Below are 26,063 nucleotides of genomic sequence, written 5' to 3'. Positions count from 1 at the left end.
ATAAGGCTTCTTGGTACATATTAGATAACAATCAGATATACTAGATATGCCTTTTGCAAATATTTTCTTCCAATCTCTAGCTTACCTCTGGGTTAATTTCAAATGTGTTTTTTATGCTTCTCAAATATTACTTGTTGTGTTTCTATTACAATGAAAAGTGAAGTTAAACTTTCACTTCCTAAGCCATGGGAACTTCATGTGGGAACATGCCACAGTACACTCAAAGTCTCTCTCTGATACCACAAGGATGGAATGGATAAACAGAGGGGGGACTTCTTCAGAGATGCTCTTCTGGAAAAACAGAAATGTACCAACGTACCCTCCTTCCTGTGTTGCTGGTGAGAACTGTGCTGCGTGTCCACAGAGAAACAGATCCTTGATGAGAGAGTGACATTTCATCAGTTAGAATGACCGTTTCCTAACAATAAATTTTATCCGTGATGGATCTGAGTTTATGAATGATTGTAACTTGAATGATTCAATGGATTTAGCAATGGTTGAAACAAAATCAATACCTTGAATTATTATTATTAATTTCAATTTATGTTGCCCCAGAGAAGAGTTAGACAATTACAATTTCAGTAACACATTTCCAAAATTTTTACTTATACCTCTTAATACTTAGACAACATGTTGTTTCATAATAAATGTTTCATTACATCCCTCACATTTGAAACTGGATTCCAAGTGGACCTAGAAAATGAAATGTGAGGACAGCGAATGTCTCTACATTTAGTAACGTCTAAGGCAACATATCAAATATCACACAAGGACGCTGCTGATTTCCAATTATAGTTCCCGCTTCTTCTTTGTCCAATGATTCCAGAAAAGATACTAAATGACCTAAACACTCTGGTCCCAATGTTGCTGAAACTCACACCTCATTCTGAGCTTATCCCCTCAAGAGTTTATAAGGTAAAACACAGAGACCATCAGAAGGACCTGTCCACAAGGTCCCCAAGAAGCCAACACCATCAGCCCTTCTCCCTCCCATCACGATGGTCAGGCCCTCTTGCTGTGACCATCACTGGTAACCTGCAGAGCAAGATGACTGAAATCTCCCCACTTCATTTCCCATCACCCACTGGGCATCTCTAATAGATATTCCTTCAAGCATTATCATATGATCCAGTCTCCAGACACAATTTCCTCCAATTTGCTCCACAAAGGAAAAATAACTTTTTTTAGTGCTGGTGAACTAACACATTTTTCCTAGGGTAAAAGGGACCCTAACAACACATCCCCATCCACTGAAACATAAAGACACCTGCTATATATCCTTCTATGTTAACACGAATTTGGATGGATCTCCTCTAATCCACCAGCTCAAGAAGGGCAGGTCAGATGCTGGGGCATCTGTACAAATGCAGGCCCTTCTTCCACCTGCTGAGTAATGGACCCACCTGGTTCGAGGTTTTAGATGCCATCGCTTCCGCTCCCCTATCCCACAGCGTATCAGCTCAATTTTCAGGTCCTGACAACAGGGTCCAGACTTGTCCTCTGATTCTTGCCCATATCACTGTGATTGGCTCTCCTATTATCGACATTCAAGCAGGCAGATTCATTAGTATTTAATTTACTCTGCAAATATTATTGGAAAAGCTAGAAGTATCATACTGTGTTCATGAAAGAGTATGGAGTAAATATCTTCTCAGAGACAGCAGGCTCAACATCAGTCAGTGTACAGGTGAAATCACTGGGCTGAGGGAGAGCTGACCTGCCCCAGACGCACAGGTGTGACCTCTCAGGGCAGGAGTGGAGCCAGGGCTACAAGTACAGGGTGTCAGTCAGAGATGGGGACTCACATTGGTCTTTCTGGTTCCCAGGAGAAGTAACATCACTGATGACACTCATGTCAACATTCAGCACCCCTGGCAAACCCACTATAAATTTCAGACATACCATTACCATCGTGATCCGCAGTTTATATCCTTGCAGACTGAAATGCAGATGCTGAGGCCACATCCTCAGTGCCCACAGTGAGATGGGATGGAGCTGTGTTCTGCTCTATAGCACCATTTACTTATATGACCTCAGGCACAGTCCCAGGACTCAGTGACCCAGGGACTCTGGAGAGCTGCTCTCAGGTGGACTTTCCAAAAGAACCTGCTTCCTGAGGTGAGGACTTTCTTCTGACCATGACACCCACATACTCTGCAAGCCATTCACTGTGAAGGTTTACTTCCAAGAATCATGCATGTTCTCTCATCCAGTGCAGTGGGAACTGTGTTCCCTGAGCTCCAATGTCACTGGCTGTGACAGAGTTACAAATGAACACTTCTAGAAGGAGTGAGTCTGTGCACTGTGACCAGATCACCTGCCCAGCATGTTGGAGTCCTGAGGAGCTTCCAGGAGCTGTCTGTTCTTAGACCTTGCTAGCCCTGGGGATTCCCCAACCTCCACCCGCAGGGAAGGAGCCTTGAAGCTCGCAGTGTTCCTGCAGACACTCAGCTGTGCACTGTAAACAGGCAGGTCAGGCTACAGGCCATGTCAGCAGTGCTGGGATCCATGACCATCTCAGCAAGAATGACTACCTTGTCCACAAAATACACGGTGTGTTTACTTGTTAAGAGTAAATCCACATCCAGAACAACTCTTGATAAAATTTAAACTGTTTCAGGTGAAGAAATGTTCACCCAAGTTAAGGGACACACGAAGTCCGTTGTGAATTATGATAAACATTAAATTTTACCTGACTGTGTCTGAATTCAATGTCATTATTACACGTATGGTTTGTCTCAAATACTTGCGCATCCAGGAAATAAACATGAGGTAATGCAGAAAGGAAAAAACAAGAGTCTGTGTCTGACATCTTGGAGGACCCTGAATGTGTGATGGGTATTTATGTGAAATATATACATCCATGGGATTAAAGTCTATTCCCCAAATCTGCCGTTAATCCTTGAGCACAGCTGATTTCCTGACTATCCCTTCAGCATCATTTCATTCCTGGACACAGAGTCCCCCAGGCATAGGGAGGGGACCCCAGGTGGGGGCTGAGTTCTCTGAGGAAACAGTCAGCACCCTCCTCAGGTGGAGTCCCAGAGACTGGGACCTCCCTTCACTACTTTCTGCTTTTTATAAAAAGGTCCCTCCCTTATGCAAATATCCCCTTAGACCACAAGGTAAAAACAAAGCACCTGTTCACTTAAATTCGGGTTTCTCCTCATGCTTGAAGAGAATTTCTGGGCTTCATGAATCTCATCTGCAAGAAGATGAATCCACTGTGGTTCTTCCTCTTTCTGGTGTCAGCTCCCAGAGGTGAGTTTCTCAGGGATTCAGACGTGAACACATGGGGAAGCTGCATCTGAGCCCATGAGTCACCGTGGTTCTCTCTGTCCACGGGTGTCCTGTCGCAGGTGCAGCTGCAGGAGTCGGGACCCAGCCTGGTGAAGCCCTCACAGACCCTCTCCCTCACCTGCACTGTCTCTGGATTCTCACTAACCAGCAATAGTGTATCCTGGGTCCGACAGCCTCCAGGAAAGGGGCTGGAGTGGGTTGGTATCATGTGGTATGATGGAGACACAAATTATAACCCAACTCTTAAGTCCCGGCTCAGCATCACCAGGGACACCTCCAAGAGCCAAGTCTACTTATCACTGAGCAGCCTGACAACTGAGGACACAGCCGTGTATTACTGTGCAAGAGACACAGTGAGGGGAAGTCAGTGTGAGCCCAGACACAAACCTCCCTGTACGGAGGTCCGTTACCACGAGGGGTCGCACAGGACCCAACAAGTACAGGGCTGCGACCTGCAGCAGGTGCATATATGGGCTGGGAGGGAATTCGTGTTAGAACCTGTGCTTTCCTCTTCCTGCCCATGACCTCTACCAGAGACTCTGTTCTGTATACTAATGTTTCATTGCTGTGGATTATGAAGTGTCTAAAAAATTTTGTGTGCATATACATATTTGCTTTTTATTTTTATTATAGTTGTGTATATATATATTCATATGCACAGACAAATATAATACTCAAGAGTTAAGGTTGTTTATCATTTCTTTATCTTTTTCTCAAAGGAGCTCAAGAAAACCCTGCAGCTCACCATAATGTTCAATTTCAGCCTGAAGTTTGTGAAACGTGTAAATATCCTGACAATGCACATGAGATTTTTAAACAGTATGAATTGTTGTTTTGTTTTTGTAGATGTGGAAGGAAGAGACACACCGTCCTGCTTTCAGGCAACCTGCACAAGCATTCTGAATTCTGCAGCAGGCAGTGTTATAGACTCTAACGCCAGAGTGCTCCAATACTGCAATGCAATTATCCTCGTTATTCACAGATTCCAAGTCTGCAAATTCACCTACTTCTAGCTTTTATGAGCACCACAAAATAAATACTGTCATTTTGTGGTCATTCACAGACATTAAGAATGTGGCCAGTTGTTTGAATCAGGCAACACACATGCATGCACAAACACACACACACACACACATACACCCACACACATTTTCCCAGCTCAAGTCAGTCAAGCTGATACTCTCTTTTATTGTTTCAACTCCTGTCATGTAATTGAGCACTTTCTGGGGTCAAATTAGTGCCATGCTTTTCACATTTCTGTGATTCTTGGCAATTGTTTAAAGTAGTCCCAGGCATAGGGCTGAGGAACAGTCTAGTGTCCCTATGCACAAATGGCTGTGAGTGGACTTAGGGAAAATATACATGAGACATTAGCTTCATTCAGGCATGCGTTATATGGCCATGGGTGGTGAAATGATACTCATGTCTCCAATATGCAGCTCTCTCAAATCCTGAAGACAAAACTCGCTGCTGCATATGGGATGCAGCCTTGGAAACTTGCCTTAATTCCAAATACAGCCTGGCAAGTGGGGACTTATGGCCAAGAAGGCGGTGGGGTGGAGTGGACTGGAAATTATTAAGAGAAGAAATACAAGCTAAAGGGATTCTGGTTACATAGACTCAGAAGGATTCTTGCTAAAGGGAGACCAGGGTGGTCAGATACCGTGTGGGTGAGTCCAGACACGACCCTCCCTGCAGGGGCCGCTCCAACCACCAGGGGGCGATCAGGGTCTTCAGGAAACAAGAGGACCCATTTCAGGGCAGGGGCGGAGGATGCGATGGAGGGATTTTCTCTCAGAAGCTGTGGTTTCTCCACTGGATCATTGCCACCCCTGGAAGCCTCATCCACAATGATTCCAGGGAACTTTCTTGTCTCTAATCTTGAGACTTTTTCATGGAGTCAGGCTTGTCTGTCTTTCCCCATCTATCTTAGGAAGAGCTACACAGAAATATTTCTCCATGACACCTTTATTTGAAGGTTAGGTCACTACTTTCTGTTATTAGTTGTCAAGTTTTTAATCGTTTAATGACATAAATAATTTTTACTGTTGAACTTTAAATCTGCTTTCCAGCGTCAGATGGATTTCCAATTCCTCTCATCCTGACAATCTCTCCAGTCCTGTCTGATGCAACTCCTTTCACTTGAATAGAATGAGTCATGTTGATATTCGGAAATTGATGTCCATACAGCACTGCGGTCATTCTCTGTTCAGAGGACCTTTGGAAATGTCGGGACACAGGCTGGGCTGTAACATGTGAGCTGTGTTTCCTGTACCTTTTTATCTAGTGTGGACATTGATAATAAATAATTAGATAAAACAGAGAGATAGATAAAAGGGAACAGAAACAAGTATATCCTAATCGTATGGAAAATAACCATAAAAACTGACTACATAACCCATTTTTAGGGAGTCGTAAAGGCTCGAAGGTGTAAAGATGATACAAGCACCCGTATGAAGTTATTTGAATAAACATAAATATTCAAACAAATTTGGTAAATACTTTTCCAGCTCACTCCTCAATCCCATGGTGAGTGTCTGGTTTTCTCTCTGAGAAATCGACAAATATATTCCAATTGGCGGCCACTGGCATCCTTCCAGCAAGCGGATGAGGGGCCTTTTGCTCTACATCATCCCCAGTATTTGAATTGCTTATTAGTTTGCCTTTAACTGTTGTAATAAGTGAGTAGCAGTATTTCATCATCGTGTTATTTTATGTTTCCTTAATGAAGAATCCTGTTAAAACCTTTATCTCTTCTATGTGTAAGTATCTTCAAATCACTGGCACAGTGTACATTATTTTCATTTTTTGTTGCTGTCGTTGAGCTGTTAATTTGCTGTATATTCATGATACAAGTCCATATGAATATGATACTAGAAAGCACATTCTCCAAGTCTGTGCCTAATTCCCTTATCAGTGAAGTTATTCTTTCTGTTGCTATTGTTGTTTTCAGAACAGAATTTTTAATGGATACAGAAAAATTACAAATTTATATTATGAATGATGTTTGGTGTATTATATCTAAAAATTCATAATGTAACACAAGGGCACCCATAAGTTCTGCCATGTCCATACTCCAGGCCACTTTCAGGGATGGAGGGTTAAGTGCACCTTCTTGAAGGGAGGATGACCATGATGAGGTACCTGAAGTTATTCCTTAAGGGAGATTTATCCTACCTTCCCCATTAGATATATTTATTCAATCTCTTTATATAAGTATGAATCAAGGTATTTGTTTCATACCATGTGTTAAGGTTATATACTAAGGCATTTTCTCTGCTTCTGTAATTGTGACCACTTGTCAGCCACGGGGAGCTCTTTCAGATTGTCTCCTGTATCCTCTCTACGGGCCCCCGTCCATTTGTGTGAAGACTTCCTCACTTTCTGGTGCTACAAGAATCTGCAGGATAATCATGTGTATTCTCTTCTCTGGCCCTAGAATTAGCCATGCCTCAGCTGAGTTGTGGATCCTTTTCTGGAGAATAGTAATAGGAATCAGAAAATTGGGTATTAGGATACTAATGCTGGTGTCCTGTCTACTGGGAGCATTGGCTCTAGACCCTATAAGCTAAAAGACCTTGGAAATATATCTGTGTGCACTACCCCACGTATACACACACACATCTGCAACTAGCTCTGTATCTCACCTTTTGACCTGTGTTAAGGTAAATGTGAGACAATTCTTACATCTCCAATCCTAGAGCAACATCACATGGTTAAATCCAGACTTTCCACCTTGCTTGTCTGTTACGTTCCATCCAACAGTGAGAAAACTGGCTCCACCGATGCCATCCAGCTACTAATTGTTCAATTCCACATGCACGGCAGTAACTGAATGCTTAGCCTGACTCCTGATGGAAATACCATTATCCACCAGGCTCTACTGCTTACGTGCAGTGCTTACAAATTAGCCTTCACACGCCACTCATTTCCAAAGTCAATTAGGTCAAAACCTATTTTCCCACCTCTTCAGCCATGTTAATTCATAGGTTCACTATGATATTAGGTATCATGTATACAGTGTGCATCGTTCCATCCTTCAGTCTCTGAAATTCTAAATGAAATTTATATTTATATTAAAAAGGTTCTCCTCTTACTGTATATATTTTGACAAATTCATAGTGCAATGATTCCACCACTGCAATTTCATTGAAAAGAATTTCACTATCCTTAAATATTGTCCATGTTTATCTTATGAAAAACCTTCTCCCAAATTCCTGCTAAATGCTTATCTTATTGGTTTATATATAGACTTGCCTTTTCCCAAAGGTGAAATAGATGAAACTGAACGTTTTCAGACCGATTTTTTAATTAGCAGTTTGCATTTAGGTTTCCCTCATGTCATTTCATGGTATTATAGTTTAATATTTAGATTGCTGAATACAATTCCACAGCATGGATACATCACGCATGTTTATGTACTAATTTATGGAAGAACGTATTTGTGGCTTCCAATTTTTCTCAATTGTAAACGAAGAGACCACAATAATTCATGGGCAGTCGATGATGGAGCTCTAAGTTTCAAGTCAGTTATGTAAATATTACGAGCATGACTTCTGGGGTCTTACATTAAGCTCTGTCTAGGTGTGTAAGTGACCGCTCGGAGGAAGGGCTCTGATGCAGAGACCACTCAGCTGACCCAGGCATCGTAATGAAAGGATGTCAGAGCCCAGGCAATGTCCACATGAGGTGGACACAAGGCCCAGCCCTCAGACCTGGCTGAGCCCCCAGCCTACAGTCAGGGTCACCCTCCCTTACACGTGAGTGTGCATCACAGGAGCAGGTCCTGTAGCTGAACTTGAGCCTCTCACAGTGATCCTGCATGGGGCAGGATGGGCTTCTCCTCCAGGCCCACCCTAAGCAGAGACAGTGAATGAAATAAAGAGCTGCTGTCAGTAGAAACTGTCAGGGGCAGTGGCAGGGTTTTGTGCGTCAGTCAGCACCTGGAACATTCTTATGCATTTCCGCCTGCGATCCTATTCCATATGTGGTAAGTATATGGCACAGTGGGACTGGATGAGGGGTCAAAGGTCATACTGTGAGCGGAGATGCTATGAAACAGTGCAGATCCAAGTCCAGGGCCAAGGTCCTCCCCAGGATGCAGGAGGACCTAACAGCTCAGGCAGGAATCCTGGGCTGTCCAAGGTAGGAAGACACACCTGTGTGGATAGAGAGGTAACACCATCTGACTCACACTTTAGCAGGACCATGCTGGCACTGGCGAGGTATTTAGGAGACGTTGGGACACTATTAAACCCTAACCACTCTCGACCTCAAGGCAAACATTTCTAGTTTAATCTTGTAGTAGTTTTTAATCCATTCAGCAGCCTATGTCAGGATTAACAATCTTAGTCTTTGTTATTCTGTGAGCATTTGTCTCTATCCAAGATTTAAATTTGTTGCTGTCTTCGTTCTATAATTATCTGATATATTGGTGAGATTTTGATAATGTGCAACTTGCCCCATTTTGAGGCTGTTTTAAGAACACTAAATAAGAAGCATTTTCTCAGCTTCTCATCTCTCTGCGTCTCCAAGACAAGTATCAGCTTTATTGTAACACCCAGAAACTGGAAAGAGTTCAAATATCACACATCAGCTTAATAAATAAGCCAATCATGCTATGATCATTCATTAAATGCAACCTGTTTTTAAAACCAGGATTCTTGATACACACAAAAACATGAGAGTATTCACAAATATTTGTGCAGAGTAAAATAAGCCATAACAATAAATATATATATATATATTTTTGTTTTGAACATATATTATGTTCCCACTTTTATAAATTCTAGAAAATGAAAAGTAACCTGCAGTAAAAAGGGAAGATCAACGGTGATGTGGGGACAGGATGGAAGATAAGAAGGGACAGGAAGGAGGAAACCCAGAAACTACTGAAAATAATGAGAGGAATTGATTTGTTCTCTCCTGATAATGCTTATGCCTCCGTCAGTATTCATCACAGTGTTCATTCTGAGTGTGTGCGCTTTGTTACATGTCAAGAACCTCATTAAAGTAATTACAAATAAAGAAATGTATGACATGGGAGGAAAGGAGTGAAGGGGATATACTGAAACATAAGAGACTCTTGAAAATACTTCTCGTCAACCCTGACCCCCTCCATATGTTTTAGGTAAACACGAGAAGCGAGCAAAGTCATCATGACCTCATTACAGGAGGGGGATCTGCAAACCTCACCCGGAAACTCCAACTCTGTCCTCTAGTAGGTTCCAGGGAGCAGCCTGGCCCAGAGCTCAGCTGCAGATGCTGGATCTAACGGTCACCCCATGTTTCTCCTTGGACACTACACACACCCTCCATTCCTCTGGGTGTAGTTTACACTCCTAATATGAGGGTAACAATGACAGCTACATCATGGGATGTGAGTGCATATGTAAGATGATATATGGGTCTTAAGGGTTTACTCCGGAACAATCACACAATGAAAGTTATATTTCCCAGTTGCTATCAACACCACAAAATCCAAGACTCTCACAGCTGCTCTGAGACCCTGCCCTTTCTGAGGACATTCAACGACATAGCCTCTTATATACTAGAAGGTCATGCAAATAGGGTCCTTCCTCTGCTGATATAAAGCGGCCCCAGCCCTGACCCTGCAGCTCTGGGAGAGGAGCTCCAGCCCCGGATTCCCACGTGCTCCATTCAGGGCTCAGGACAGAACACTCACCATGGACTTTGGGCTGAGCTGGGTTGTCCTTGTGGCTATTTTACAAGGTAATTTATGGAGAGCAAGAGATACTGAGATGTGAGTGGCTATGAGTGAGGGAATCAGTGGATGTGTGACAGTCTCCTGACCAGGATGTCTCTGTGTTTGCAGGTGTGCAGTGTGAGGTGCAGCTGGTGGATCTGGGGGAGGCTTGGTGAAGCCTGGGAGGTCTCTGCGACTCTCCTGTGCAGCCTCTGGATTCACCTTCAGTAGCTATGGCATGAGCTGGGTCCGCCAGGCTCCAGCGAAGGGGCTGGAGTGGATCTCAGGTATTAGTAGTAGTGGTGGTAACACAAACTATGCAGACTCTGTGAAGGGCCGATTCACCATCTCCAGAGACAACTCCAAGAACACGCTGTATCTGCAAATGAACAGCCTGAGATCTGAGGACACGGCCGTGTATTACTGTGCTAACGGTACACAGTGAGGGGAAGTCAGCGTGAGCCCAGACACAAACCTCCTTGCAGGGAGACAGGAGGGGGGATGCAGGGGGAACTCAGGATATACAACTGCTGTGTGTTTCATCCCCAGGAGCAGGTACAGATGGTAGTTAAGGGCTGCTTTCCTCTAAGGGTCTGGGGTTTCCTCTCCATATAGGAGTTTTCCCTGGGGAACCTCTCTGTACTCATCCATGGTTCTTTACTTACACATTCAGTCTCTCAGTTAGAAAGAGTTTTCGAAATAGGGGAAAAAATGTCATATATGAAAGTCAGAGACTCAAAGTTATATATTCAGGTTTTCCCTTCTCTGACTCTTGTCTAAATTGACCCGTTTCAAAACTATTCCAGCGGATGTATAAAGAGTTGAACATATTCTTCCTTCCTCATTGTGATATCTCAGCCCTGCCCTACTGTAGACCAGCTGTCCCTGCCAGGATGCTGGCTGTTGACTTGCCTGCTAACCTCTTGCATGAGAAGTATAAATGCGCTGAGCAGGCCCGGATCCTCAGGGGGTCGCTGGGAAAGATGCCAGTTAGAGGGGACGTGGGTGGGGGTGTTTCTACATGTGCTCCTTGCTTCCAGGTCCAATAGAATCCCTATACGCTTAGATCATACCTGCATCCTCTTCTACTCTGCAGTTTATTTTATGTCAAATATTCATCATCAAAGCTGTTACCAATAGGAAAATATTTAGTTGGTAGGGAAAGGTTATAGTCAGGTGGATAATAACATGAATTTTCAGAAGCTGCTGCGAACAAATCTATTCTCCTTTCTTCACCACAGCATCTTACGTGAGCACTAAAATGAAGGAAAATCACTCAGGTTCTCATTCCACGAAGAGTCCTGCAGACCTACAGACAGGCCCACCTCTGTCCAAGAACCTTTGCAGGGGAGGCCAGGTCCAGGTTGGAGAAGCCCAGGCTTCGACAGGAGGTCTCCCTGTGTCCTGATGTGTGCTCTCCAGCACATCACGTGCCAATTCCAGGCTGCAGTTTAGCTTCACATCTGTAGGATTCAAGTAAATCATTACCTACATCACATGCTTGGTGTGCATATGTAGAAACAAAATAATAAAAGAGGCCCTGAGTGTTGGCGCCCAGGGTAGGGCACCCGAAAATATGCCTCAAAGTGACTTAAGACAGAGCCAGTGCAGAGGGACATTCTGACCTTCCTCCCTGTCACCCTGAAGCAAGAAATAAACCTCCCATGTGAAAGGTGCCCTCTCTGTACCTGGTGGTGGAAGTGAAATGGTCCTTTACCGCATATCTTCTGCCTGCCTTTTTCTGTGCCAAAATTTTACCCTAAGAGTAAGTTAACTCAGAGAAGTGAGAAAATCTAGAAAGGAACGACGTGGCCAACAAAACGAAGTAATAATAGTTTGGTCGTTCAGCAAATCAAGGACCTTTAGTTCCTCCTCAAGGGCTGCAGATAATATTCTTGTCCATGTCCCCTGAGCCGTCTTATAGATACTGAACCTCCCACCAGGAGGAAGAAGTTAACTCCATGATGACCAGACTGTAGCCATGACATAAGCTGCCACAATTGCAAGAACTGGCCTCAAGAAATGGGAACAAACCGACCCTGGACCTGAAGAGTAACTCTACTTAAAACAATCAAGAGGAGGCTGATCAGACCACCACATGACCAACTGCAAGACGACTGTCACAGCTGACTCTGCCATTTCTGCCTGTAGCCCCTCCTTCCGCCTGTAAAAGTGTTTTCCCATAGATTCTCCGTGCAGGATGGCCTTTGGAGAGAACTCTCTCCCGCACCCCCCGGTTTAGGCAGCCAAAATAAAGCAAACTTTCCTTTCACCAACTTTGCCTCTTTATTGGTATTTCAGGACCCAGCAGCCGGACCCTGCTTTCCTTTGCAGAGGGACACTCTTATCACCAGGGGTGGGGAATTCAGGCCCCAAAGCTTCTATGAACAAACCTTGTTCTTTTTTTAATGCACTAGTCACCCCCAAACCCTGCTTAGGTTCTTCACTAATTGAGCACCAAAAACACACATTGCCTCCTTCTACCAATTCCTCACAAATATTGCATCTTTGTCTAAAAATATAAAAGCTGCCTGCTTTGGTCACTTCTGGGTCCATTTCTATGGCACGTCCATGCACATAGTTAAAATGGTTTTCTTTTCTCCTGTTCATCTGTCTTTGTCAATTGTGTTATCAGTCCAGCCTCAGGAACTCAGGAGGGGCAGAGGAGGAGATTTCCCTGCTGACAAATCCAAGTTATCTTCTGTTCAGCCTCGCGCTGTACAACCTCTTAGGAACCTCAGTCCTCACGGCCACTGTCACTCTGCTGACATCACCTTGCCAGCTGTGTTCTTCTGGCATCTCTTTTCTGCATTTCCATCTCACCATTCGATATTTCTTCAAATTGGTGTGACATTTCAGTGTCCATTGTCTGGATGTATACAGTTTATTAGTCATTCCCTATGAAAGGACATTTTGATTTTTACCAAATTTCAGCAGATATCAATAAAGCTAACTAAGCATCGTGGGCAGCGTTTTCTCTGGACTAAAGTCTTACTGTCTTTCAGATACATACAAAGGAGCACTACTGCTGAAACATAGAAACGGGTATGTTTAGTTTTGTAGGAATCCCCCAAAATGTCTCCCAAGGTGCACCCCGTTCTGCATCCCCACCACCTGTGAATGGACCACCTGCTGCTTCACATCCTGCAGGTGTTTAAGGTTCTCAGAGTCCTGATCTGATCCACTCTGGTAAGTTTTCAGGGATATGTCCTTGTTCGGAATGCCACTTCCCTGTGATATATGTTCTCCCACAGCCTTATTTGCAAACACTTTGTCTTATTGGTCAGGTGTCTGTTAAGTATTTTAGCCCATTTTTTAATCCTTTTGTTTCTTTCTTATGGTTGAGTTTAAGGCTTCTTGGTACATATTAGATAACAATCAGATATACTAGATATGTCTATTGCAGATATTTTCTGCCAATTTCTAGTTTGCCTCTGGGTAAATTTTAAATGTATTTTTTTTGCTTCTCAATTATTACTTGTTGTGTTTCTATTACAATGAAAAGTGAAGTTAAACTTTCACTTCCTAAGCCATGGGAACTTCATGTGGGAACATGCCACAGTACACTCAAAGGCCTCTTTCAGATACCGCAAGGATGGAATGGGTAAACAGAGGGGGGACTTCGTCAGAGATGCTCTTCTGGAAAAGTAGAAATGTACCAACGTACCCTCCTTCCTGTATTGCTGGTGAGAACTGTGCTGCGTGTCCACAGAGACACAGATCCTTGATGAGAGAGTGAGATTTCGTCAGTTAGAATGACGGTTTCCTAACAATAAATTTTACCTGTGATGGATCTGAGTTTATGAATGATTGTAACTTGAATGATTCAATGGATTTAGCAAAGGTTGAAAACAAAATCAATACCTTGAATTATTATTATTAATTTTAATTTATGTTGCCCCAGAGAAGAGCTTGACAATTACAATTTCAGTAACACACTTCCATTACTTTGACTTATACTTCTTAAATTTTAGATACCTTGTTGTTTCATAATAAATGTTTCATTACATCCCTCACATTTGAAACCCGATTCCAAGTGGACCTAGAAGATGAAATGTGAGGACAGCGAATGTCTCTACATTCAGTAACATCTAAGACAACTAATTTAATATCACACGAGGGCATTGCTGATTTCCAAGTATACTTCCTGCTGCTTCTTTTCTCAATGATTCCAACAAACATACTAAATGACCTAAACCATCTGTCCTCAATGTTCCTGAAGTCCACACCTCATTCTGAGCTTATATTCTCAAGATTTTATAAGGGAAAACACAGAGACCATCAGAAGGACCTGTCTACGTGTTCCCATGAAGCCACCACCATCAGCCCTTCTCCCTCCTATCACGATGGTCAGGCCCTCTTGCTGTGACCATCACTGGTAAACTGCAAACAAGATGACTGAAATCTCTCCACTTCATTTCCCATCACCCACTGGGCATCTGTAATGGATATTCCCTCCAGCATTACCATATGATCTGGTCTCCAGACATAATTCCCTCCAATTTTCTCCACAAAGGAAAAATAACTTTTTTTTACTCCTGGTGAACTAACACATTTTTCCTAGGGTTAAATAGACCCTAACAACACATCCCCACCCACTGAAACATAAAGAAACCTGTTATATATCCTTCTATGTTAACATGAATTTAGATGGATCTCCTCTAATCCACCAGCTCAAGAAGGGCAGGTCAGATGCTGGGGCATCTGTACAAATGCAGGCCCTCCTTCCACTTGCTGAATAATGGGCCCACCTGGTTCTAGGTTTTAGATGCCATCCCTTCCGCTTCCCTAACCCACAGCGTATCAGCTCAATTTTCAGGTCCTGACAACAGGGTCCAGATTTGTCCTGTGATTCTTGCCCATATCACTGTGATTGGCTCTCCTATTATCGACACTCAAGCAGGCAGATTCTTTAGTATTTAATTTACTCTGCAAATATTATTGGGAAAGCAAGAAGAAGTATCGTACTGTGTTCATTAAAGAGTATGGAGTAAATATCTTCTCACAGACGGCAGGCTCGAAATCAGTCAGTGTACAGGTGAAATCAGTGGGCTGAGGGAGAGCTGACCTGCCCCAGACCCACAGGTGTGACCTCTCAGGGCAGGAGTTGAGCCAGGGCTACATGTACAGGGTGTCAGTCAGAGATGGGGACTCACATTGGTCTTTCTGGTTCCCAGGAGATATAACATCACTGATGACACTGTCAACATCCAACACCCCTGGCAACCCCACTATAAATTTCAGACATACCTTTACCATCGTGATCCCCAATTTACATCCTTGCAGACTGAAATGCAGATGGTGAGACCACATCCTCAGTGCCCACAGCGAGATGCGATGGAGCTGTGCTCTGCTCTCCAGCACCCCTTACTGATGTGACCTCAGGCACAGTCCCAGGACTCACTGACCCAGGGACTCTGGAGAGCTGCTCTCAGGTGGACTTTTCAAAAGAACCTTCTTCCTGAAGTGGGAGCTTTCCTATGACCATGACACCCTCATACTCTGCAAGCCATTCACTGTGAAGGTTTACTTCCAAGAATCATGCATGTTCTCTCACCCAGCACATTGGGAACTGTGTTCCATGAGCTCCAATGTCACTTGCTGTGACAGGGAGAGTAAAAATGAACACTTCTAGAAGTAGCGAGTCTGTGCACTGTGACCAGATCACCTGCCCAGCATGTTGGAGTCCTGAGGAGCTTCCAGGAGCTGTCTGTTCTTAGGCCTTGCTAGCCCTGGGGATTCCTCAACGTCCACCCACAAGGAAGGAGCCCTGAAGCTTGCGGTGTTCCTACAGACACACAGTTGTGCACAGGAAACACGCAGCTCAGGCTACTGTCCATGTCAGCAGTGCTGGGATCCATGACCATCTCAGCAAGAATGACTACCTTGTCCACAAAACACACGGTGTGTTTAGTTGTTAAGAGTAAATCCACCTCCAGAGCAACTCTTGATAATATTTAAACTGTTTCAGGTGAGGAAATGTTCACCCAAGTTAAGGGACACACGAAATCCGTTGTGAATTATGATAAACATTAAATTTTACCTGACTCTGTCTGAATTCAATGTCATTATTACATGTACGGTTTGTCTCAAATACTTGCGCATCCAGGATATAAACTTGAGGTAATGCAGAAAGGAAAAAACAAGAGTCTGTGTCTGACATCTTGGAGGACCCTGAATGTTTGATGGGTGTTTATGTGAAATATATACATCCATGGGATTAAAGTCTATTCCCCAAATCTGCCATTAATCCTTGAGCACAGCTGACTTCCTGACTAGCCCTTCAGCATCATTTCATTCCTGGACACACAGTCCCGCAGGCATAGGGAGGGGACGCCAGGTGGGGGCTGAGTTCTCTGAAGGCACAGTCAGCACCCTCCTCAGGTGGAGCCCCAGAGACTGGGACCTCCCTTCACTACTTTCCGATTTTTATAGACTGGTCCCTCCCATATGCAAACATCCTCTTATGTCACAAGGTAAAAACAAAGTACCAGTTCACTTAAATTCGGGTTTCTCCTCATGCTTGAAGAGAATTTCTGGGCTTCAGGAATCCCATCTCCAAGAAGATGAATCCACTGTGGTTCTTCCTCTTCCTGGTGTCAGCTCCCAGAGGTGAGTTTCTCAGGGATTCAGACGTGAACACATGGGGAAGCTGCATCTGAGCCCATGAGTCACTGTGGTTCTACTGTCCACAGGTGCCCTGTCCCAGGAGCAGCTGCAGGAGTCGGGACCCAGCCTGGTGAAGCCCTCACAGACCCTCTCCCTCACCTGCACTGTCTCTGGATTCTCATTAACCAGCTATGGTGTAGCCTGGGTCCGACAGACTCCCGGAGAGGGGCTTGAGTTGGTTGGTGTTATGTGGGGTGGTGGAAGCACAGATTATAACCCAACTCTTAAGTCCCGGCTCAGCATCACCACGGACACCTCCAAGAGCCAAGTCTACTTATCGCTGAGCAGCCTGACAACTGAGGACACAGCCGTGTATTACTGTGGGACAGACACAGTGAGGGGAAGTCAGTGTGAGCCCAGACACAAACCTCCCTGCACGGAGGTCCGTTACCACGAGGGGGCGCGCAGGACCCAACAAGTACAGGGCTGAGGCCTGTGGCAGGTGCAGAGAGGGGCTGAGAGGGAATTCTTGTTAGAACCTGTACTTTCCCCTTCCAGCCCAGGACCTCTACCAGAGACCCTGTTCTGTATCCTAATGTTTCTTTGTTGTGGATTATGAAGTGTCTAGAAAATTTTGTGTGCATGTACATATTTGCTTAATTTTTATTTTTATTATAGTTGTGTATATATATATTCATATGCACAGACACATATAATACTCAAGAATTAAGGTTGTTTTTCATTTCTTTATTTACCTTTTTCTCAAAGGAGCTCAGAACAACCCTGTGGCTCACCATAATTTTCAATTTCAACCTGAAGTTTGTGGAACTCGTAAATATCCTGACAATGCACATGAGATTTTTAAACCGTATTAATTGTTGTTTTGCTTTTGTAGATGTGGAAGGAAGAGACACACCGTCCTGCTTTCAGGCAACCTGCACAAGCATTCTGAATTCTGCAGCAGGCAGTGTTATAGACTCTAAAGCCAGAGTGCTCCAATACTGCACGTGCAATTATCCTCATTATTCACAGATTCCATATCTGCAAATTCACCTACTTCTAGTTTTTATGAGCACCCCAAAATAAATACTGTCATTTTGTGGTCATTCACTGACATTTACAATGCAGCTGATTGTTTGAATCACACAATGCACATGCGCGCGCGCACACACACAGACACACACACACACACACACACACACACACATTCCCAGCTGAGGTCAGTCAAGGTGATTCTCTCTTTTCTTGTTTCAACTCCCGTCATGTAATTGAGCACTTTCTCGGGTCAAATTAGTGCCATGCTTTTCACATTTCTGTGTATCTTGGCAATTGTTTCAAGTAGTCCCAGGCATAGGGCTGAGGAACAGTCTAGTGTCCCTATGCACAAATGGCTGTGAGTGGACTTAGAGAAAATATACATGAGACATCAGCTTCATTCAGGCATGCGTTATATGGCCATGGGTGGTGAAATGATACTCATGTCTCCAATATGCAGCTCACCCAAAACCTGAAGACAAAACTCGCTGCTGCATATGGGATGCAGCCTTGGAAACTTGCCTTAATTCCAAATACAGCCTGGCAAGTGGGGGCTTATGGCCAAGAAGAGAGTGGGGTGGAGTGGACTGGAAATTATTAAGAGAAGAAATACAAGCTAAGGGGATTCTGGTTACATAGACTCAAAAGGATTCTTGCTAAAGGACGACCAGGGTGATCAGATAACATATGGATGATAGGGGGTTTGAAGGATTTGATCAAATATTGATGGTGATCAGAGTTCAAGGGTAGGGGATCCTCATTATTCTCACTTAGCAGGGCACTTGACAAAACCTGATCATGCAAATATAAACACAGAAGCCCACAGGTCATGACTAGCTGAGAAGAGAATTACAAGGATCCTGTTGGCTAATGTGTGGTCAAGTGTCTATGTTACACTTAAGCAGAGAAATATTGAACACACTAAGAAATCAGGGATGCACACACGAGAGAGACAGAGAGAGAGAGAGAGAGAGAGAGTGAGAGAGAGAAAGAAAAGACCATCTGAGGATTCAGTGAGAAAAGGTCCACATGCAAGCAAAGGGCAAAGGCCTGAGAAGAACCCAAACTTGCTGACGCCATGACCTTAGACTTCTATCCTCCAGGGCTGAGAGGAATCCATTTCTGTTGTTTAAGCTGCACAAACTGTTTTTATGTAATGACCACACTAGATGATTATACACAGGTGTTATAGAAGCAGAGAGACAAATATGGAAATTTAAGTATCATTTTGGAAAAGAAAAATCACCCATCCTCATGGGGCGACTAGATGATCATCCCCCAAAAGATATAAAAGTGCCCACTGTAACATTCTTTAGAATTCATAATAGGGTGTGGAATGATTGCCGGATAAATTTTCAGAAATATTTCCTCATGAGACCTTTATTTGAAATTTAGGTCACTACCTACTCTTATTAGTTGTCCAGTTTTTAATTGTTTAATGACATAAGTGATTCTTCTGTTGAACTTCAAATCTACTTCCAGCTTCAGATGGATTTCCAAGTTCTTTCAGCATGAAAAATCTCCCCATTCCTGTTTGATGCAATACCTTTCACTGGAATAGTATGAGTATTGTTTATATTTGGAATTTGATGTCCATATAACACTGGAGTCATTTTCTCCCCTAGAGGACATTTGGAAATATCTGGACACGGGTTGGGCTGTAACATGTGGGCTGTGCTGTCAGTACCTAGTTACCTAGTGGGTAGAGTCCATCTGTGCTGACACACATCCTACAATGCACACGACATTATGAGCCACGTGCAAGTCCCCAGTAAAAATGGAGAGAATAACTCTTTTATCAAGGGAAAAAGGGACTTGAAAGGGCTATAGAGAACTGGGTCCATGGTTTTTCGGGAACACACCGAATCCAGGAAAGAGACATTCAGATATGAAAGCCCAGAACAGGTTCAGGTGTCTATGTGTCATTCAAAGGCTGGTTCGCATTGAAGAGCACGTCCTCTCGGGGCTGGTGCCTCAATGGGAGGACCTCTGTCTGCACAGGGTTTAGGGACACAGCAAGGGATGCTTGTCCTCAAACAAGGGTGAGGATGTGGGCTCTCAGCCTCCCACTGAGCATGATTCATAGGTCATCAATCTGCTCCTTTATACAATGGTCCATGTACTGAGTACAAAATTTTAGCTTCATGCATTTGCAAATGAGCTGATGTGTCTTAGGTCAAATATGGACATTCTGAGCCCTGGAAGCATCGCCCAACATCCACACTACCTCTTCCACAGAAGCCTATAAATCCTTTTTTTTCTCTTTGTACATGAAAATAAAGGAAACGCTTTAGGGGGATTAGCTGAAAATCATGGTGATAAATATCGACCCATATTTAACAGTTAGACTCAGTAGCAAAAGGACTTCCAACTTGTATGCAAGCTATTTCAGCAACTGTTCTCTTATGTAAAACTACTGAAGAAATATTGATGGAATCTCCTCTGACTATTTATGCCCCTCACTTGGTTGAGTCTCTTATAAACCCCTGCCACACTCAGCACTATTCTGTAAATCAATCAGCCTCCTATGAAGTATTATCACTATCTACACCTAATATTACCCTAGTTTAGTGTAATAACCTTATCCCTGCGACTTTGTTTACAGCACCACAGGAAGAAAAAGACCACGAGTGCATGTTATTAACAGATTAAATTCTTTCTCTTAGGAGTGACTTACAAGAAGCTCTCATTGACAATGCTGGTCTAATTTGGATTAGAGATGGGTCCTAATTAAAATATAAATGAGCACGTTACTGAGCTGTGTATGCAGTAACTTCCACAGTGGACATAACTGAAAGCTCTTATTTACCAGAAATTAAGTCAGCACAACAAGTTGACTTGATTGCTTTCACTTGAGCTTGTCCACTAGCTAAAGACCAGATAGCAAATATTTATACTGACAGTCGTTTTGCCTTTGGAGTTGTGGTGAAAACTCTGAAATGTTATGGCAACAACAAGGCTTTTTAACCTCCTCAGGAGGGCCCAGTAAAAATGAAAAACATGTTGCAGAGTTATTAAATGCTGTACAATTGCCAAAACTGTTAGCAATTATTAAAACGCCGTGACATTCCCAATCTAAGACTATGGAAGCTAAAGGAAATCAGCTTGCTGATGCTGCCACCAACCAAGCAGCTCTAAATAATCCTCTGTCCAGTCTCGAGAATGTCCACTGCTCTCTGTTAACCCTGCTAACTCAATAAAGGATTTCTTTGCACACGGTCAAGAAATCACCACTGAAGAAGAATAACATACGGCAATAAATAAGAGGAATTGTTAACTCCATCACACCAAGAGCATTTGGACCTGATAAGAAACCTATAGCACCTGCTGGAGCCCCATTACCATTGCTACAGCATGTGCATTCTTTAACTTACTGGGCACCTGAGGAAATGATTCTATAGGGAAAACAGTGCATTTGGAGACTTTCTCCCACAGTGGTTCGTAATGTATATGCTTGCTGTAATGTATGTCCTAAATATAACCCTGGAAAGTCACTTCATGGGTCACATGGATACTTTCCCCTTCCTAAGGGACCCTTTGAGGCATGGCAATTGGATTTTGTCCAGACGCCACCCTCTCAAGGAAATAGACATAGCTTGGTAATGATCTGCATGTTTTCACACTGGGTTGAAGCATTTCCATGCAGGAGAGCAATGGCTTTAACAGTAGGTAAATTGTTATTAGAAAAGATAATTCCTATTTGGGTAATTCCTTCTGAATTATGCAGTGACTGGGGAACTCATTTTACTAGACAAATAATTAAATCTATCTTTGAAATTTGACCAATAATGCAGCATTTTCAGTACACTAATCATCCTCAATTTTCAGAATGGTAGGAAGCACTAACAAAACTATCAAAATGCAACTGGCAAAACTTTGAGAAGCATTTCTTCTTACATGGTCAAAAGCTCTTCTCCTAGAGCTTCTCAAACTTAGATCTGCACCTTTTGGTAAACACCGGCTGGCCATTTGGAAATAATAACAGGATGGCCTATGCTATTAGATGAGGGAATATATGAACCAAACATGTTCCAAAGAGAAATATTACATTATTGCCAGGGCCTGATTAAATCACTTAAGCAAAATGAAAAATTAGTAGCTGGGCGATGAAGACTTTAAGGATCATGGATTACAGCCTGGAGGTTTTGTTTAATGGAAAATACAGAAAATAAAAAATTCATTGCAGCCACTTTGGAAAGGACCTTATCAGATATTATTAACTAATCCATGTGCTGCCACATTAGAAGGCATAGACTCAAGGAATCACACCTCTCATTTTAAAAGGCCCCTCCACCTGAATGGATCCCTTATTTCTGACATCTGGCTTTGAATAACTGAGAACAATGCCACCAACCCAAGACAGGAGGAAGATGACAGCAGTAGTAGACGGCTAACCAAGAGTCTGGACCAGTCCTGTAAGACTCATCCTACTAATCTAACTATACTACTTTCCAAAGGTCTGTCCCCAATCAAAATTTAAAGTTACTGTTTTACTTCTGGCTATACTTTTGCCCCAACATTCAGGATGGAAAGAAAAGTCTTTAGTAAAGTTGTTACAAAGTATAGCAACTGGGGGCAATGCAACCGATTTTTGGATTTGTCATCCAAGTCCTCAGTCAATACAAGAACAACATAATCCCCTCATACTACTGTTGCACTTATATTAATACCTCTGGAGAAGTTGAGACATGCCTAGCAAAATTTTCTCAAAACGCAAAATGGTTACAAGATGTAAGAATAACTGACCCTTTAAATGACCTGTTTAGTTGACTCCCTTCAGGAATAGACAGAATTTTTCACTTTGCTTTACAGATAATTAGTATTATCATAACATGTATTATCACTCTTTTCCTAACTATCAAGCTACTCATGACATGTATCACTTCTTACTTTAAGTCTATGGCTAAAAGTACAGGTACAATGATTGTGCAGCAATTCAATATTGTTGAGAATATGTATACTATGAAATGCTTCATGTCAGTATATCTCTGTGTTTATCCACCACATTCAATTAACTATACCCCCAATGAGGACAACTAGGTAAATCTATTCCTAAATAAATAAATTTAAAAGGTGAAAGAGGTAGACCCAGCTCTGAGGGACATGATGGACCAGGGGCAGGCCGTCACCACCCTGGCTTCAAGGGACATGTATTTTGATCATCAATGCTTTCTTTTCTTTTCTTTTTTAATTTTTTTTTATACAGCAGGTTCTTATTAGTCATCCATTTTATACACATCAGTGTATACATGTCAAGCCCAATCTCCCAATCCATCATACCACCATTCCCACCCCCACCCCCCAGCCGCTTTCCCTGCTTGGTGTCCATACGTCTTTTCTCTACTTCTGTGTCTCAATTCCTGCCCTGTAAACCAGTCCATCTGTACCATTTTCTAGTTTCCACATATATGCGTTAATATACGATATTTGCTTTTCTCTTTCTGACTTACTTCACTCTGTATGACAGTCTCTAGATCCATCCAGGTCTCTACAAATGACCCAATTTCGTTCCTTTTTATGGCTGAGTAATATTCCATTGTATATATGTACCACATCTTCTTTATCCATTGGTCTGTCGATGGGCATTTAGGTTGCTTCCATGACCTAGCTATTGTAAATAGTGCTGCAATAAACATTGGGATGCATGTGTCTTTTTGAATTCTGGTTTTCTCAGGGTATATGCTCAGTAGCGGGATTGCTGGGTCATATGGTAATTCTATTTTTAGTTTTTTAAGGAACCTCCATACTGTTCTCCATAGATCAATGCTTTCTATTGAAAGGTTTATGATCAAAAGGGGGGACTGATGAAATAAATCTTTCCATATTGAAATATAAGGAAGGCATTCTGGCTTATAAATGAGTTAACTTGAGTTTTTCACTAACTGAAATAGCCTATTTATCTCCAATCAAACATACATTGTACATCTGATTTATTTAATCAAGTAAATGACACATTGACCAGAAATAAAGAATGTCCATGTTAAAAATAAAGATTAAATGCCTCTCTTCCTGGGACACCAGTGCTAGTACTCCTTCTGTGATAAGACTCCCTTCCCAGGGCCAAGGCCATAATGAATTGCTGTATACATGCAGCTCTGCTTTTTGTGAAAACTTAAAGAAATATATGCCTAACTTGTTTAGTGTTCTTTGTTCTGACAAGGTATAGAACTGTGCTGGAAATCATGCTTCTCCAGAGCAGTTTCTCAGAGTAATCTGGGAAGCTGGTTTCTGGGCTACAGTAGAGTCCGGCTCAAATTAGACCCATTTCTATGTGTATTATTGGTTGTTTATTGATTATTTTTGTTGTCTGAAGGGACAAATCATGAAAACTAACTCTGCCATCCCACCAAGGGGAGCCTCACGCTGCCATGCAGAGAAACCCTGCAGGAAAAGCAGTCCTCAGATTTAATCCCACCAAGGGTAGTCTCATCTGCCCCAAAGAAACCCAGGAGAATAAACAGGGCTCAGAATTTTCATCCCAAGGAAGGTAGCTTCACCCTGTCATGCACATCAACCCAGGAGCTTAAGCAGGACTCAGAGTTTTAATTCCTGTGCTTGGATATCACACTATTGCTCCAAATCCATTGACAAATACATACCCTGGGTGGAGCAGGAATTACAGTAAGGTGTGTAAAGAAGAAAAGGTGAGTTTCAGGTGTGTGATGGAATATGCCTGTGGGAAACCTGAGGTGTGCATCCTCTCCAACCACAAATGCATAGGATGAAGGGAGCATTGTGAACTCACGTAACAACAATGCTGTAACAATATAACAAGCTGTCAGGGGTGATGAGAACCACATCTCAGGAGAGGGTACAGGGAAAGAAAACAGGAGCTGTGCTGGGCCCTGCACTGAAGAAGCAAGACCCAGGGACTGAGAGGGTGGGGAGCTGTGATTAGATGAGGGAGGGGCAAGAGGTGGGGACCGTGAAGGTGGAAACTCTAGGCTCAGAAATGTGGGGAGTCCTTGGACCTGTTTCCAACCCATCTGGTAGACAATGTGCTTTCCCATCCTATACTTTCAAACCATGTAAATTCACAGGGATCCTGGAATGCCCAGATTAACTGTGATCACAGCCCCTGTGAGCTTACAAAGACAGACCTCTTCAATGAAAATTCCTCTTCAAGCTCCAGTGTAAAATCCACCCTTGGGCTCTGGGAGCTGTCTGCTCAGGCAGGGCTGAGGTCTGTGGGGAAGGCAGAGCTGTAGTCTAGAAGAAGATGAGGCTGTGGGGTCTTCTCCTCTGTCTGGTGACAGCTCCCCAAGGTTACGGTCTCAGATGTCAGACACAGGTCTGTGAAGATCCTTGTGAATGGAGGCGACTGACAAGGACGGATCCTCCTTGCCTCCAGGTATCCTGTCCCAGGTGCAGTTTCAGGAGTGAGGCCCAGGACTAGTGAAGCCACAGCAGACCCTCTCCCTCACCTGTGCTGTCTCTGATTACTCCATCACAAGTGGTTATGGTTGGAGCTGGATCAATCAATCCCCAGGGAAGAGGCTGCTGGGGATGGAGAAATATATGATGATGGGACCACTTACTACAGACCATCCCTCAAGAGCTGCACCTCCGTCTCCAGAGACACTTCCAGGAACCAGTTCTCGTTGAAGCTGAGCTCTGTGACCACCAAGGACTGTGCTGTGTATTACTGTCACAGTGAGGGGAAGTCAGTGTGAGCCCAGACACACACCTTCCTGCAGGGAGACAGGAGGGAATGGGTTTCAAGGGCACTCAGGATCCCCATGGGGCACACAGGTACAGAGGGAGCACACCAATCACCCAGGGGAGACTCAGAACATACCACAGGGCACACAGAACCTCCAGGGGCCACGCAGGGAGCACAGGGTCCAGGCTCAGGACCAGGTGCAGCGGAAGGGTAAGGTCTGCTTTCCTGCCACAGTCTGTGGGTGCCTCTGCATCTAAAACTGTTCCATGGAGATCCTTAAGTTTATAGCTAATTGCCAACTACACAGTACAATTTAGAAGCTTTTGTTGTAATACAAAGACACATTCTCACCTCACCAAAGATGTAGGGTCACTTATGGATGCTGAAATGACTGCCAGTGGTCACCAGGGTCAGAGTCCTGAGGAGAATCAGGGACACGGTAAGCCTTTTCCAGTCAGACTCAGAGGACAGATCTCAGTAGGAATCCCAGACGAGGCCGGCACACTGCACACATTTTATGTAAGAAAACAGGGCTTTACTGGATTCTCTTGGTGACATAGAGAAGAAAATGTGTGGTCTACAAACAATTTTAATTTCCTCATTTACCCCAAATGCTTTATTCCTGAGTTCTCTGTGAGGTCCCGGCTCAGACTTACCTTCCTCATCTGAAACTGTTGATTGTGTCATGATTACTCTTGTTCCCACTTTCAGTGTTTTCCCTCCACGAAAGTACATTCTGCATATTCTCTT

At 43.4% G+C, this 26,063-nt stretch overlaps 4 gene segments (V, D, J or C); all 4 read left to right on the top strand.

Annotated features, from left to right (window-relative positions):
* LOC101270024 (immunoglobulin heavy variable 3-23-like) overlaps window positions 1–10,458 on the top strand; it is an 89,010-nt gene extending 78,552 nt beyond the window's left edge. Inside the window, 1 exon segment of the V gene segment in view lies at window positions 10,193–10,458. Within this exon segment, the coding sequence occupies window positions 10,193–10,451 (259 nt within the window).
* Window positions 1–26,063, top strand: part of LOC101277626 (Ig mu chain C region membrane-bound form-like) — a 296,190-nt gene that overhangs the window by 86,646 nt on the left and 183,481 nt on the right.
* The window catches only part of LOC117200138 (immunoglobulin heavy variable 3-23-like), a 107,545-nt gene that overhangs the window by 3,407 nt on the left and 78,075 nt on the right, over window positions 1–26,063 (top strand).
* LOC101287043 (immunoglobulin heavy variable 4-38-2-like) overlaps window positions 3,170–26,063 on the top strand; it is a 195,574-nt gene continuing 172,680 nt past the window's right edge. The window contains 1 exon segment of the V gene segment in view: window positions 3,170–3,261. Coding sequence covers window positions 3,195–3,261 — 67 coding nt within the window.

This window comes from Orcinus orca, chromosome 2 (genome assembly GCF_937001465.1).
Source record: "Orcinus orca chromosome 2, mOrcOrc1.1, whole genome shotgun sequence".
Taxonomy (NCBI): Eukaryota; Metazoa; Chordata; class Mammalia; order Artiodactyla; family Delphinidae; genus Orcinus; species Orcinus orca.
The sequence above is the reverse complement of the archived record's forward strand: the minus strand, read 5'-3'. Positions and strand labels throughout refer to the sequence as shown.